The sequence below is a fragment of the Cebidichthys violaceus genome, unplaced genomic scaffold (genome assembly GCF_023349555.1).
Source record: "Cebidichthys violaceus isolate CVI_PGR_0920_01 unplaced genomic scaffold, fCebVio1.0.p SCAF_6, whole genome shotgun sequence".
NCBI classification, from domain to species: domain Eukaryota; kingdom Metazoa; phylum Chordata; class Actinopteri; order Perciformes; family Stichaeidae; genus Cebidichthys; species Cebidichthys violaceus.
In genome coordinates, this window is record NW_027176816.1 from 213,796 (window position 1) to 226,902 (window position 13,107).

The window sequence follows — 13,107 nt, forward strand, 5'->3', positions numbered from 1 at the left end:
AGTTGAGCCGTTCGCATGGTGACATCACAGGAGGCTGCTGCTAGCTAAACAAGTCAAAACACTCCCGGAGCTGAAAGTGAGGCAGCGATGAACCGACCAGGTAAGAACACATCTCACATTGATTTTTTTTTTATTATCACAAATATCTCGGTTAGTTTTAGTCGGCAAACTAACGTGTTTGTGCTGCTTTCGACGCTGGCCTAACGTTAGCTCCGTGTGCAACAAGTAATGTTAGCTGTTAGCTTCAGTTAGCCTCGGTTAGCTTCAGTTAGCCTCAGTTAGCCTCAGTTCAGCACTTCGGACAGCTCCGAATGTGTTGACTGTTATAACGTTATAACACCTTTACTGATACTACTGGTATACATTCTGTCATTTTAAACGTATTTGACAAAATTAAAAAAGTTTGCAACAATGATATGCTTTATCTATATATATAATATTTTTAGGTTATCTGATATTTTCTCATTGCCTCTTCAAAAATGTCATATTTACATTTTTATGTAGTCCACATACTGTAACCTAAGGTTATTCTATATATTAGTGACATCTACATTTTTCTATCTATCTAAATATAATTGTTTTAACTATTTGCTTTGTAAGGTTTTGATGGGCCGTCATCATCCATGAGCTTCTCCACGAGGATAACAGAAAATGGATACTCAGACTCAGATCTAACAGAGGAGGACGTTTGCAATCTGCGGATTGAACTTGCAAAGGTTACGCAGCTCTTTCTTATTAATCACTCAAGGTAAACACATTTAACAGTATCCGCTCACAACCTGTCTCTCTACTGATTTAGCTGTTTTGTGTGTTTCTAGATCGAGGAAGAAATTCAGACGTTGAGGCAGGTGCTTTTGGTCCGAGAAAAATATGCCACAGACATCAGGAGGCAGCTGGGTATAAGCCCTCTCAACAACATCAAACAGAACCTGTCCAAAGGCTGGCAAGACGTCCAGACCTCAGCCCCGTAAGTGCACTAGTGTCCCCCTAAACATTGCATGATTAAACTGCCTTTTTCATTGTACGGCAAAGGCTGTGGGATGGTTAAAAACTCCACTACATACCTCCATAGTCTTACCAGGCTTAACGCACCCAACCTCTTATCCGGCAGACCATTTGCCACGCATTGTCTTACTTTGACACGCTTACATAACCATGGAAAGCACACTAATGACTGTCGTGTGCTCTGCCTTAAGTCGGGGGAATAAGCTTACAACTCGTGCTTGTTCTGCTCTTGTTTCAGATATCTCTCAGCCTCGGCCACTTTGGAGGACATCAGCAACTCCAACATGTGAGTGTCGGTCATCCCGTTTGCATTATATCCGTAAAGAAAAACAAAACAACATTTCTACTGTATTTCATGGCGCAGGGGTCTCCCAATGGTTTGTCCTGTGCTCACATGTTAAAGAGGATTCTCTTCTAAGAAACAAGTGATGGGATTTTCCAGGTTGAATAGGATTGGTGCCCCGTTAATAGCCTTTAATTTTAGACTTAGTGCAAGGAGCAGTTATATTAACAGGTAATGGCAGGACTGGCCTGAAGCGTTTTTTAAACAGAGTGAGCAGCCTTCTGCAGCCACATGGACCAAAGCCACTGACGTGTATGAGCCTGTTTTTAATTCATGTGGTGAACGTGTGTGAATTCACACCTTTGTGCTCTCTGTAAGTGTCACGTGTGTGTTGGCAGTGTTGTGACTGTCCTCCATTATTCCTGACTGCTTCTTTCTACCTGCAGATACATGAGGACACGGGAGAGTCTCACTCATGCAGGCCAGGTGACATCATCCGCTCTGTCCAATATGGGCGTGACCATCACCAGGAGACTGGCAGACATGAGGTACCCTCGGGGGTTTGGCCCAGCTACTTTAATCATTTTACAATTTTATTTGTTAAAAAAAAATAGATTACAAAAATTGCAGTCACAGCCTCTACTGTCAAGCAGTGTGTAGTAATGTGTAACATGACACTAAGGCCGATTTAACCACCTCATCCATATTTTGATTTAGTTTCTAGAGAAAGTAACGGGAAAAAACTGACGTATAATTTAAGATAACATTTCATTTATCATATATTTTAGTTGTTAACAAATCCCATGAAAAGACCAAAAACAACATTAATTGATCTGAAAAATAGCACTTAGCCACACCCATTTCCATTCTGATGGACTTGTTGGGACGTCAGACGGACTTTGTTTAAAGTAATAAAATGTAAGACAACTTCTGCCTTATTAGTTAATGTATATCCCCTCATCAGCGCCCACTGACTACTTACTGCAAGACATCTTCTTTTAATTGATACTCCACCCAAAATTTCTTTTGCGTTGCGTTTCTTTTCCACTGTAAAAACTGACCATTATTAAAGCTGGATTATTGAAAACACCACAATTTCAAGCTGACCACTTCAAGCATCCATACTCCTCAGTGGTGGAACAAGTACTCAGACCTTTTACTTGGAACCAATACCACATTGTAGAAATATTTTATTACAAGCAAAAGTCATCCGTTCAAAATATTACATATAGGTGCTAAATGTGAAATTGAGAGCATATCGATTGCCTCTCAACGGCCCTCAACCTGGCGATGGCTGAGCCACGGGCTTGTGGCTAACAGTGCTAACAGAGCTAGCAGTGCTGACAGAGCTAACAGTGCTAACAGAGCTAGCAGTGTTTCTGGAGGGCGGGCGCTACGATTCTGTGACGACGCCGTCGGTCTGAAATCCTGACGGCTTGTTTAAAGGCGCCGTTTCTGTGTATTTCCTCGTGGATTGAGCGTTTTCGATACCTTCACAGTATTTATGTAGCACTTACACCTCCTTTATATTAAAAAAGGAATTAAAATCTCTCTTTTTAACAATATGGGACCAAGCATAACATGTGTTATGTTGCAGCCTGTAAAGGTGAGGCTAAGTGTATATACTGGTATCTTAATAAAAACATAAAAATACATCATAATGTATTTTATTTTGGACCAGAAACCATTTGTACCTATTTATGATGCTCTGTAAAGAACACAACATGATTGAAGGTTCATATGGGCTGAGGGTTTTGGCTGGAGAATCACTTTGAGTTTGTCTTAAAGTGTCACAGTGTCTTGTGTTTTTGTTCAGCCAGTCAGCACTCAGTAATCCAATCCCATTAGGACATCTGGACTTCATCAGCAGCCGCTGATCGGTCTGTTGTTTTCATCCAACAGCAGAAGCTGGTGTGACGTTATCTGTGTGTTTGTCTTTATCTCAACAGAGCTCTGCCTCTTCCGAGCCCACCGCGGTAAGACTGCACTGAGCTCATTGTGTGTGTGTGTGTGTGTGTGTGTGTGTGTGTGTGTGTGTGTGTGTGTGTGTGTGTGTGTGTACTGTGTAAGTAAAAGTAAAAGTAGCATTACCACAGTGTGAAATGACTAAAAGTACAAAAGTAAAAGTACTCATTATGCAGAATGGCCCATTTCAGAATAATATGTTATATCACTGTATTATAATTATTCATGTATTAATACATCATCATTTATTAGTTGATTTATATTAATAATCTGAATCTGTGAAGTAACTAGCAACTAATGTCTCCACAATAAATGAAGTGGAGTAAAAGTAATATTACAAGTACAATATTTAAGTATTAAGTAGCTTAATATGGACATTTTTAAGTTAAGTACTTATGGTCTATACCTCAAACTTTGTACTTAAGTACAGTACGTGAATGAATGAATAGACATTATACGGTTTGTGTTTTAATAAGTGTTCAACCTGCCTGGGGAGATTAAAATAAGCTCATTAGCTAACTGGTGCATTTACAGTGACGTGGACACCGACATGTTGAATGTGCATTGTCCCTGGTAAATAAATAAATAAAAACATGTGTTTGCTGATTTTGTACGATGTCTTTAAGCTCCACATGTCACTTCTAATGTTAAAACTTCATTCTCTCTTCTGCCTCTCCAATGCGACACAAAGCGCCCTGGGCCACACCATGAGTGTGCCGTCTATGAGGTGAAACATCACTGCTGTTCTTACATAAACTGCTTACTAATAACTAATAACTTAATTTGTCTGCTCAAACACAGATGGTTGACGATCACATGTGCCCTGCGTAATTTGTCTTTACGTTTCTCCGTAGACATTCCTCCACATTCAAGTCTTTCGAGGAAATGGTCGGAAATGTGAAGGTGAGTTTGTGGAAACAGCCGTGGCGGAGAGTTATTACCGCGTATGTTATTGATCGCTGATCACTCTCCTGTCTGGATCACACAGGACAAGGTGAGTGGCGGTCTCACAAATAACGGAGACACCTCTGGGTTTGAAGGAAGATCCTCACGCACATGAGGTGGACCCTTCCAAGCATATCACAAATCATCATTTTTCATACCTTGTGAAGTTAGGAAATAACGTTATTTTGATCCCTTGTCTGCGTTAATCTGTCCACTGTTATTTATTGTACTAATACAACATGACAAATAGAATGTATTACAATTGCAATGTAAACATATTTTAAACTTAAATGTAAAAAAATAGTCTTTTAATATGTGAGTATGTTTTATTTCTGTATGTTGGATAAATGTAATGTGCAAGTTATTTATTTTGTCGTGCAGTAAACCCAACTTGTATTTGCAATATGCATTCATTGACATTAATTAAGTGACATTTACAAAACAAAGAAGTATTTTTGTACTTTAAGATTTTTCAATTAAAGTCAATTGAATGGTGTATGGTCTGTTGTCGTCGATGGTCACGTCATTCATTTCATTTACTTAGATTAGTGTACTTAATTTAATATGGAGCTAAAACCAGGTCAAAAGTTTTGATCATTTGAAAAAAAAATTTGAACCTGAAAGTTCAAGTTATGGTCTTGAACATTGAAAAATACAGCAATGTATTCAAAATAAAAATAAGTGAATTAAATTTTTTTTTGGGTTGATTCAGTTCTGGAATTTTTTTGAATACATTTATTTTTTTCATGTTTCACTTTCATATATATTTTGATATTTGAGGTCTTGTATTTTTCAGTTTCAGATTTTATATTTTCAGGTTCAAATTTTTTTTTCAAATGATCAAAACTTTTGACCTGGATTTAGCTCCATAATTTAAGAGACTACTGCCACTGGTGGTGGTGGTGGCCTTATTCTATATCGAGCCTTTGGGTGGCGCTAGAGGCTTCAAATATATTGACAGTTTGTTCAGGATATGGAAAATAGATGCAAGTGTCCCTTCTACTGCATGTAATCCACTTTTATTGAAATCAAAAGGGGATTCTGATACATAAACTTCCAAAAGAAAATGCACTGAGATATTCCAAGCCTTATGGGAGACTTAGTGCAGTGGCAGCCATTCATACTACATGTTAAATAAACAAATCTACTGGAATAATAAGGAAGGTTAGACATCTTGTCTCTGCAAACTGTCTCCTTATTCTTTATTACAGTATAATGTATCCATATCTTTCATATTGTAATTGTGTAATTTGGGGAAGTACTTTTCCTGCTACTCTGCAGAAAATGTTGGTCCTCCAGAAACGTTTTGTTAGGTTTTGTTGTTTTATGTATTATTGTTCATGTCATGTTTTAGCTGTTAAACTATATTTATAGTAGTTTCACTCATAGGACGTATAAACCAATATCCCCTTAACAAACACAAGCCCAGGCTCACTCACACACGCACACACTCAACACAATTACTTTTTCTTTTGTTGTTTGTAATGTATTGATATTGTTGATATTGATGCCATCTGGTAAAAACATCTTGTCAATAATATTTTACGTAGTCATATCATGCATAGTCATTTTATGTTCTCTGTGATATTGTACAAATTTAATATTATATAGGTGGAGGCTTCAAATAAGCAAAATAAAATAAAAAATGTCAAAATTAAGATTGTGAGAAAATGTAAACCAACAACGCAGGTTCCTACCAGTCACTCCCCTGCTCATCCCTTCTAGGTTTCTTATTTAAATACACTCAACACTATTATTTTAACATATATTTCACTTTATTTTATATTTTACTGTAAATGTTTCTGCACTGTGTTGATTGTTTAATGTTATGCACCAGCCGTCTTGTCAAATTCCTTGTATGTGCAACATACTTTGGCAATAAATGATTTAGATTCTGAGCTAAGCAAGAAAAGAATCGTTCCCTGACCGGGAATCGAACCCGGGCCGCGGCGGTGAGAGCGCCGAATCCTAACCACTAGACCACCAGGGAGCGGCAAGTAAAACGAAGTTTCAATAATATTTGTAGGTATGACAAGTGTAGTAGTACCTACTTAATTTTACATACTTTGTTCTGCTGAAGTTGGGTGGAGTACACGCTGGACGTCCTTAAGGTAAAATATAATGGATGTAACTTAGGCTAGCTGACCTAAATGGATTTGAAAGTCAGAACAGATCACGTTTCCTTTCGCAAAACCATAAAATAGTTTATACACCGACTACCGTTAGCGCAAGGTAACGCTATCTCGTCTAAATCTGTGTCACTGATTTCAATGACACGTTAACTACCAGTAGCTGTTGGCTAGCTAACGTGGCGTTCTGTCCGTCAGTCTTAAACATCAGCGGGTTAATTTAAGCCTCTCCAAAGCCTCCTTTTGTCTGATGTCATCGAGCTCCCGTCCTTAACCGAGCATAACAACCGCAGGTTCTGTGTCCTCGAGCTGCCACAGGCCCCGCCCCCGTGCCACAGCAGCACGCGCGGGGACAAACCCCTATAAAACGCAGTCCTCCTGACATTTACAGCAGCAGTGTTTTGACCGTGTGTCGGGGTCGACGCAGAGAGTTCATCCACAAATGGGCCATTGTAACAACTAGCACCTCTTCTACTTCAAGCCATCCGCACCTTACAACCGCATCCTGATCTTACAGGTAGGTCAAAAATAATTACAAGGGCTTCTTTTATGTGTTTAAACATGAACTAAATATGTTTGAACTTGTATTTGTTTCACAACGCCTGACTTAATCACAAAATACTAACTTAGTTATATGTGCTGGAATGTTTTTATACTATTCTTAAAGTGAGGATACCTGTCAGTTACATCCACAGGTGTTCTTTTTTTAGTATTTGATGCACTTAGCCTCAGTAAAGACATGCATACATGTTATAAGCACATGCAATAGATAGGCTACTAGTTAGTAGGTACAATTGTCCTTCTGACTATTGCATAATGCGTTCATGCGTCAGCTGCTGTGCTTATCTATGAAGTCCTGTTCTTGTCTGTTCCATGAAATCCCCAAAGCCACCTGCTGCTCACCTGGTGTTAAGCTTCATAGTTCAGCTGGTTCTCCAGGCTGCTAACATATATATATATAGTATGACATACATGTGAAATATGAAATACATACACAAAGGAATAAATCAATCTTTATTCTTGCACATGTTCTAATATTCAACACATTTTGTTGCACTTTGAATACAAAAGTTACGCTTATTCCTTGGACTTTTTTTGGCATTAAAACAAATAGATAGAGCCACCTGTACCTTCCTGGGCTACAGCTCGGACGTCTACCAGCTATACAAATATGCCCTCGGTGGAAAGAGCACAGTCGTTTGCTAGTAGCGTCCATGGCCACGCAGCCAGCTCATGCACTAAGCTATCAGATTTTCAGATGGACATACTCTGGTTATTTGAGTCATGGGAAACCGGATTCTTGGAAGCAGCTGCTTCTGATTCATCACTGACAGGAATGAAGCACAGAGTGCATGAATGCATGCATGCAGCGAAAAAGGCTTCCCTGAGCTGGGTCCTGAGTTCTGTAACTGCTGTCAATGCAGATGTTTTTTCTCATCTCATGTCTCCATTACCACAGGCAGTATGTTCACACGGGAGGGGGGGGGGGGGGCTTTGGTAGATGCATTGCTTTTCAGAACAAGAGAATTTGGTGATAGCAATATATACGCAGGTGCAATTAATATTAAATAAAAGTAGCCTAATAACACCTGTACCGTCTATTTCCCTCTTGTCTCCAGGTTTCCATTTTCCATCTTTGAGCGGTTTTCCATCTGAGGGCGGAGAAAATGGCAGCAATTCCATCAACTGGCTCCCTCATCGCCACCCATGATTACTACAGAAGTGAGTGAGATGTGACTTATATGCATTTATATTGTATTCATTTCAGTGGATGGCATGGATGGATTGTTTTTCATTCTACATATTCTGGCAGCAGTATTTGTACTCCCCCTGTGGATAGCCTGTGTTGTCTTTGATAAGATATAGATAGATGAGTTTTTATACTAAAACCAAATTTCTTTATCTTTTTTTTTTTTTTTATTCCAGGGCGTCTCGGGTCCAACTCCAGCAACAGCTCCTGTGGAAGTGCGGAGTATACAGGAGAGGTCATTCCACACCCCCCAGGTATAAACAAAAAAAAAAAAGACAATGTTTAGTTTTGAAAAGTGTCGAAAACCAAACTGAGCTCCCGTCTAAAATAGATTATGTTATTTATTTGCAGGACTTCCAAGGCAAGATTCTGGCCACTGGTGGACTTCATTTTTCTTTGCAAAACAGAACCAGCCCGGCATGCAGAGCGGATCTGAAACTCAAAAGTGAGTGCAGTGATATGTAAACCAAATGTAAGTTGATCAGGTGCAGCTGGTTCTGTAAACTAACCTTTGTTTGCGTTGCAGGAACAGAACCTACACAGTGGCCGACGGGCAGGTGACCTGCATAGCCAAGGAAATGGTGTTGAACAGAAAACTCAGTGAAAGCAGTGACAACGGAAAGCATGAAACATCGAACCCTCCCCCTACTTCCTCCTAGACCCCAGCCCGCCGCCTCACCTTCCTGCCCCCCCCCCCCTCACACCACCCTCACCCATAGGCCATCACTGGAGATGGAGATGATGATGGTGTTTACCTTCTAGTCAATGATTCCCCCCCCCCCCCCCCCCCGTATAGTATATTTTTATTATGACCAAAAGTTTAAAAAAAAAAAAGTATGTAAAAAGTTTTTTTCATTTTATTCTTCTTGTGACTTTAAACTGTTAATAATATTAATAAAATGCTTACAGTCAGCACTTACAGTGTGTTTTATGATCCCACACCGCTGTTTTTAACCTTTTTATAGACTGGTCATTATAAGTACTTATTATTATAATTATCATGAACCTCAAATCTTTAGTGCTATTGTCACTTCTCTTCAGGTGACCCACACAGCAGAGCGGCTCTGCCAGGGAACACATGCAGCCTACTTACCAAACTAATCTGTTTAGCTGTGATATGATTAGCAACGATTAATTCCGTTGTTGTTGAAACGGCTGACACAATGCTGCACCTGAGCTTGAATGTGGGTCCACAAGCTTCTAGAAAAGTAAAGGTTTATGGTTTTCCATAGAACAATCACATTGAAATACATGTATACATATTTTTGGTTCTCCAAATGTGAAAATGAATAAAGGAAACAGAGCAAAACATTTCTGAAAGCAGGTCATTGGTCGGTTACTGCCAGCGCCGACCCTGCTGCTGAGTTCGACGACTGCATCCTTCCAGAGTAACTGCACGGCATAGAAATCAAGCAGCCCACCTGCTTCTATTAAATCTTACTGGAATTGTTTTAAAAGTTTGTGAACGCCTCAGCACACTGTTGTTAAAAAAAAAAAGAAATCGGTCCCTTCACCTTACAAGTGCTGCATGAGACAGCTTATCATGGTCCTCTGCAGTCTGTGTGCAACATGTTGACAGCTTTTACACTAAGCACTGTGTCAAAAGAAATATACAGTAAGTGGCAAAATTTATTCACAAAATAATACTGTGGCAGGGCCAGGGCTTCAAATCCCTTGTAAAACCTAAATAAAAAATCAGTTTAGGTTATTTTCATTTGTGGATTTGAATGAAACTATTCTAAATATTCTAATTACTGTGAAGACATGGGGCGCTGCTAACTGTCAGAAGGATCAATACATGCATTAGTTCTCCGAATTTAGTTTTCCGTGAAGTGATACATGGGGAACGTTTTGCAATGTGTACACTGACAACTAAGAATAGCCCGAGCAGTCACAGTCCATTTCTGTTGTAAGATAACCTCTCTGTTCAAACAGGAACGTTATATATACTTCCAGTACTGTTTGTGGAGCATTTAGAGCAACATACTGGGACAAGCGTTTCGCCATTTTTAAAGGACCAAACCCATGATTCACGTCTTTAGACTTCTATCCATTTAAAAAGTGCATGATCTGTCCGGCCCGTCCTCCAAAGCTGCACTATTTCTGGCAACGTATCAGAGAAGCACTCGGGTCTAAAAGTGTCCAGTGATCCCGGTAAAGCACAATCACTCCCGTGACACTTACAGGAGGCTCCCATCGTGTAGGTCTCTGTTGATGACCTCATAGGTCACTTTGGGTTTCTCTGTACAAAGTTCAAAGAACAGAGGGAGAGACCAATCCCCAGAATAGCTATCAAAACAGCCCAGTCGCAATGAACAAAAAAGGTCCAGTGATAGAGGGTAAAATGGATTTAACTAATCCCAGATTGTTTTTAGAGTAATTATTACATTTGTATGAGGCCTGTGACTCTCAATGGACCAATAGATGCCCTGCAGTCACGTCACGTGCCTTCTGAGGATTTACTTAGTGGTGGAGCACGTCGACCGCTAATTGGATTGATCCCCTTACAACTATTCACCTGAAAGGTTTCTTCACTGACTACTTTTTAAAAGTGATCGTTGACTGACGCTCGTTCTACTGCTGCAGAGATGCATGTGTGTCAGAGTTCAAGTACCGAACAGCCTCAGGATATGTGCAAATCCTGAAGCGAGATGGCGAACACCTGAAACTCTGGAATCTCCCTGTGGAGGTGAGGGATTTCAGAAAGGAGCAGGCAAGGTGAAAGGAGCCATCAATCTCTTTCAAGCTGTCAATGCTCAAGGGTGGTTGTGACTGCAGGCGAGGACACTCTCCACAGTGGCTCTGTAAATAGCGGTAGAACCCCCTCACCCCCCCGGAAGTTAATTTTGTTATTTATTTTTGGTCTTAGCTATGTTTAAAATGAGGTTTCCCCCTACATCACTCCGCTGGGGCCCTGCCTCAGCCCTGTACCAGCTTCCAGATCAGCCACTTCAGTTTGCATCTTTAGCATGGCTAACACTTAAGGCTAGCTGACTTTAGCTTGCTATATTGCATTGAATTCTGTTGCTGCAGTTGTTCGTTGGCCCTTTTAACTGCTGCAAGCCATTTCTGATGTCTCTCTCCTTCTTTAGATAGTCAATGTGCAATATTAGAGATTGAAATATTCAGGTTTTTATTTTTGTTGTCTATAATGATAATCAGCAGTTGCAGCTGTAGTCAATTGTTCGGCCAATTTGTTTGGAAATTCCCCCTTAAAGAAAGAAAGAAAGGTGAAACTTAGTGCTGGTTAATAGTTCTTTTGAGGATTGGTCTTCACAACGTAGAGCTGAAGTCTAAATTTATCTTTGACTATTATTCTTTGTGATGATTATTGAAACGCTATCCTCGGATTGGAGTCTTTTTTCAAACCCTAATCTGCTGGAAATGTAGTCCGTGGAAAATGTTGCCTTGGCCACACGGAGCGTTCCTGCACATGAATTGGCTCAAAAGATAAATGGGGAATCTGGGGCAAAGGCAATCGGGCGATGAGTGTGACTCAACCGTAGTCAGGAAGAGTCCAACCCCAGACTCCCACAAAACATACAAGTTCATTACTACACAGATAAGAGGAGAGAAAAAAATAAACATCCAGTTCTCAGTATTAATAGACAAAGTGCATTGTTGCGTAATTTCATGTTTGTCTTTTCAGGTAAAGGGCTTCAGACCGTGTGCAGGGGCTCAGGTGTCATCCTGTTTTTAGATCTATATTTGATCAGCAGCATGAGCAGACAGCGTGCACCATAGAGCTAGTGTGAGTTCACGTGTCACTGAAGGCCAAAGTCTCCCCATGACCAATTATCTCTGCAGGCCACGGTTGTTTATTTGAGTTTCTTATCTGGATCAAAGTTGGGACTTTTTAAAAAAAAAAAAAATACCCTGGAAATCAGATTTCAAATGAATCTGATCTGAATGTGTGCTTAGGTCTTGAACCTTTACTGGAAAGGTTGTATCAGTGAGCCCTCTATGGTCTTCTCTCTGTGTTCTTTCCATTATGTTGTCAGACGCTTATAATAACAATTTTAGTGGACCTAAATTGGGGGGTGAGGAGTTAAACCGAGTGATTAAACTGCAGCTCGTTTAGCGGCTTCCAGCTGCAGCGCTCTCACTCAATACTGGACCAGTATCAGCAATTGTTGTCCATATTTGTTGACACCCAACATGAAAAAATAAGGTTGAAAAATCACAAAGTTACCCTAAAAATTCAAATTTTAGGTGTCTTTTATTTCATGCAATTTTCATTTCGACTTTACTACAATTAAGAGTGAAATATTGCATTTACTCCACAGCATTTATTTGACAGCTGGATCCAGTAATAATCCAATAATATCACATGTAATAATATCAAACTCACAGGGGCCATTTTGGGCATTTTTTCTACATTTTACTCTTGATACCTTTTGCCTATTTTTTACAGAATACTGAGTACTAAAATTAAAGTCTGCTGATTAGAAATGACTGTAATCAGTATTTTCTAAATATGTTTCAAGCTATCATTGCAACTGTGTCTGAAATTGCCCAGTTATTCCTATAAATAAGGAGACTTTGGCCTTCAAATGAGGTCACTGTTGTTGTGTTTTCACTGTGTGAGGATATTAGCTTCGGTCTGCTGGAACAGGACGTCCGTTGACTCAGACAGAGAATCTGTTTGTGGAGCCAGCTGTAAGTCTTCTCAGAGCTGCATGAGCCAAAAACATTTGACTTCATGTTTTCATGTTCACCTCAGGATAAATTAGAAAAACTTCAGTGATCCATAAAATGTTCCTCTAGCGCCACCATGAGGTGAAAACGGTTTGATTTGTGACCCAAAACCTGCAAAATAACTTACCTTCCCGTCAGACTGAGGTCTTTTTTGTTGTTGTTCAGTGTGAATTAGCAGCATGCTAACAAGCTAAACTAGGATGATGAGCATGCTAAACACTATGCCTGCTAAACAGAATGCTAACATTGTGTAAATGGTGTGAAAAGACAAACTATAGAAACACTCATTCGAGCAGTAATGTACATATATTAATGTTTACTTTGTTTTTGGC

The 13,107-nt window shown here is 39.8% G+C and overlaps 2 protein-coding genes and 1 non-coding gene across 3 annotated transcripts; 2 read left to right on the forward strand and 1 right to left on the reverse strand.

Moving 5' to 3' along the window:
* Positions 1 to 12: 12 nt before the first annotated feature.
* Positions 13 to 4,635, forward strand: LOC137889350 (tumor protein D54-like). Its single transcript, XM_068733168.1, has 9 exons — positions 13 to 100; positions 601 to 716; positions 819 to 967; positions 1,244 to 1,291; positions 1,735 to 1,836; positions 3,238 to 3,264; positions 3,945 to 3,980; positions 4,108 to 4,156; positions 4,242 to 4,635. Exons 1-9 carry the CDS (start codon positions 88 to 90, stop codon positions 4,311 to 4,313), a joined length of 612 nt encoding a protein of 203 aa, XP_068589269.1. The 5' UTR covers positions 13 to 87; the 3' UTR covers positions 4,314 to 4,635.
* Positions 4,636 to 6,116: 1,481 nt separating this feature from the next.
* trnae-cuc (transfer RNA glutamic acid (anticodon CUC)) lies at positions 6,117 to 6,188 on the reverse strand. Its single transcript has one exon. It is a non-coding gene; the product is annotated as a tRNA-Glu (tRNA).
* Positions 6,189 to 6,708: 520 nt separating this feature from the next.
* On the forward strand, positions 6,709 to 8,992 carry ppdpfa (pancreatic progenitor cell differentiation and proliferation factor a). The gene is made up of 5 exons (XM_068733530.1): positions 6,709 to 6,844; positions 7,947 to 8,049; positions 8,254 to 8,331; positions 8,429 to 8,522; positions 8,604 to 8,992. Exons 2-5 carry the CDS (start codon positions 7,995 to 7,997, stop codon positions 8,734 to 8,736), a joined length of 360 nt encoding a protein of 119 aa, XP_068589631.1. The 5' UTR covers positions 6,709 to 6,844; positions 7,947 to 7,994; the 3' UTR covers positions 8,737 to 8,992.
* The last annotated feature ends 4,115 nt before the right edge of the window (positions 8,993 to 13,107 follow it).

Bases quoted from the DNA above. Each gene is read 5' to 3' on its own strand.
- LOC137889350 (XM_068733168.1), top strand. The intron at 1,837-3,237 runs GTACCCTCGGGG...TTATCTCAACAG, and splicing joins AGGAGACTGGCAGACATGAG to AGCTCTGCCTCTTCCGAGCC. The intron at 3,981-4,107 runs GTGAAACATCAC...GTTTCTCCGTAG, and splicing joins ATGAGTGTGCCGTCTATGAG to ACATTCCTCCACATTCAAGT.
- ppdpfa (XM_068733530.1), top strand. From the start codon at position 7,995: ATGGCAGCAATTCCATCAACTGGCTCCCTCATCGCCACCCATGATTAC. The intron at 8,050-8,253 runs GTGAGTGAGATG...TTTTTATTCCAG, and splicing joins CACCCATGATTACTACAGAA to GGCGTCTCGGGTCCAACTCC. The intron at 8,332-8,428 runs GTATAAACAAAA...ATTTATTTGCAG, and splicing joins GGTCATTCCACACCCCCCAG to GACTTCCAAGGCAAGATTCT.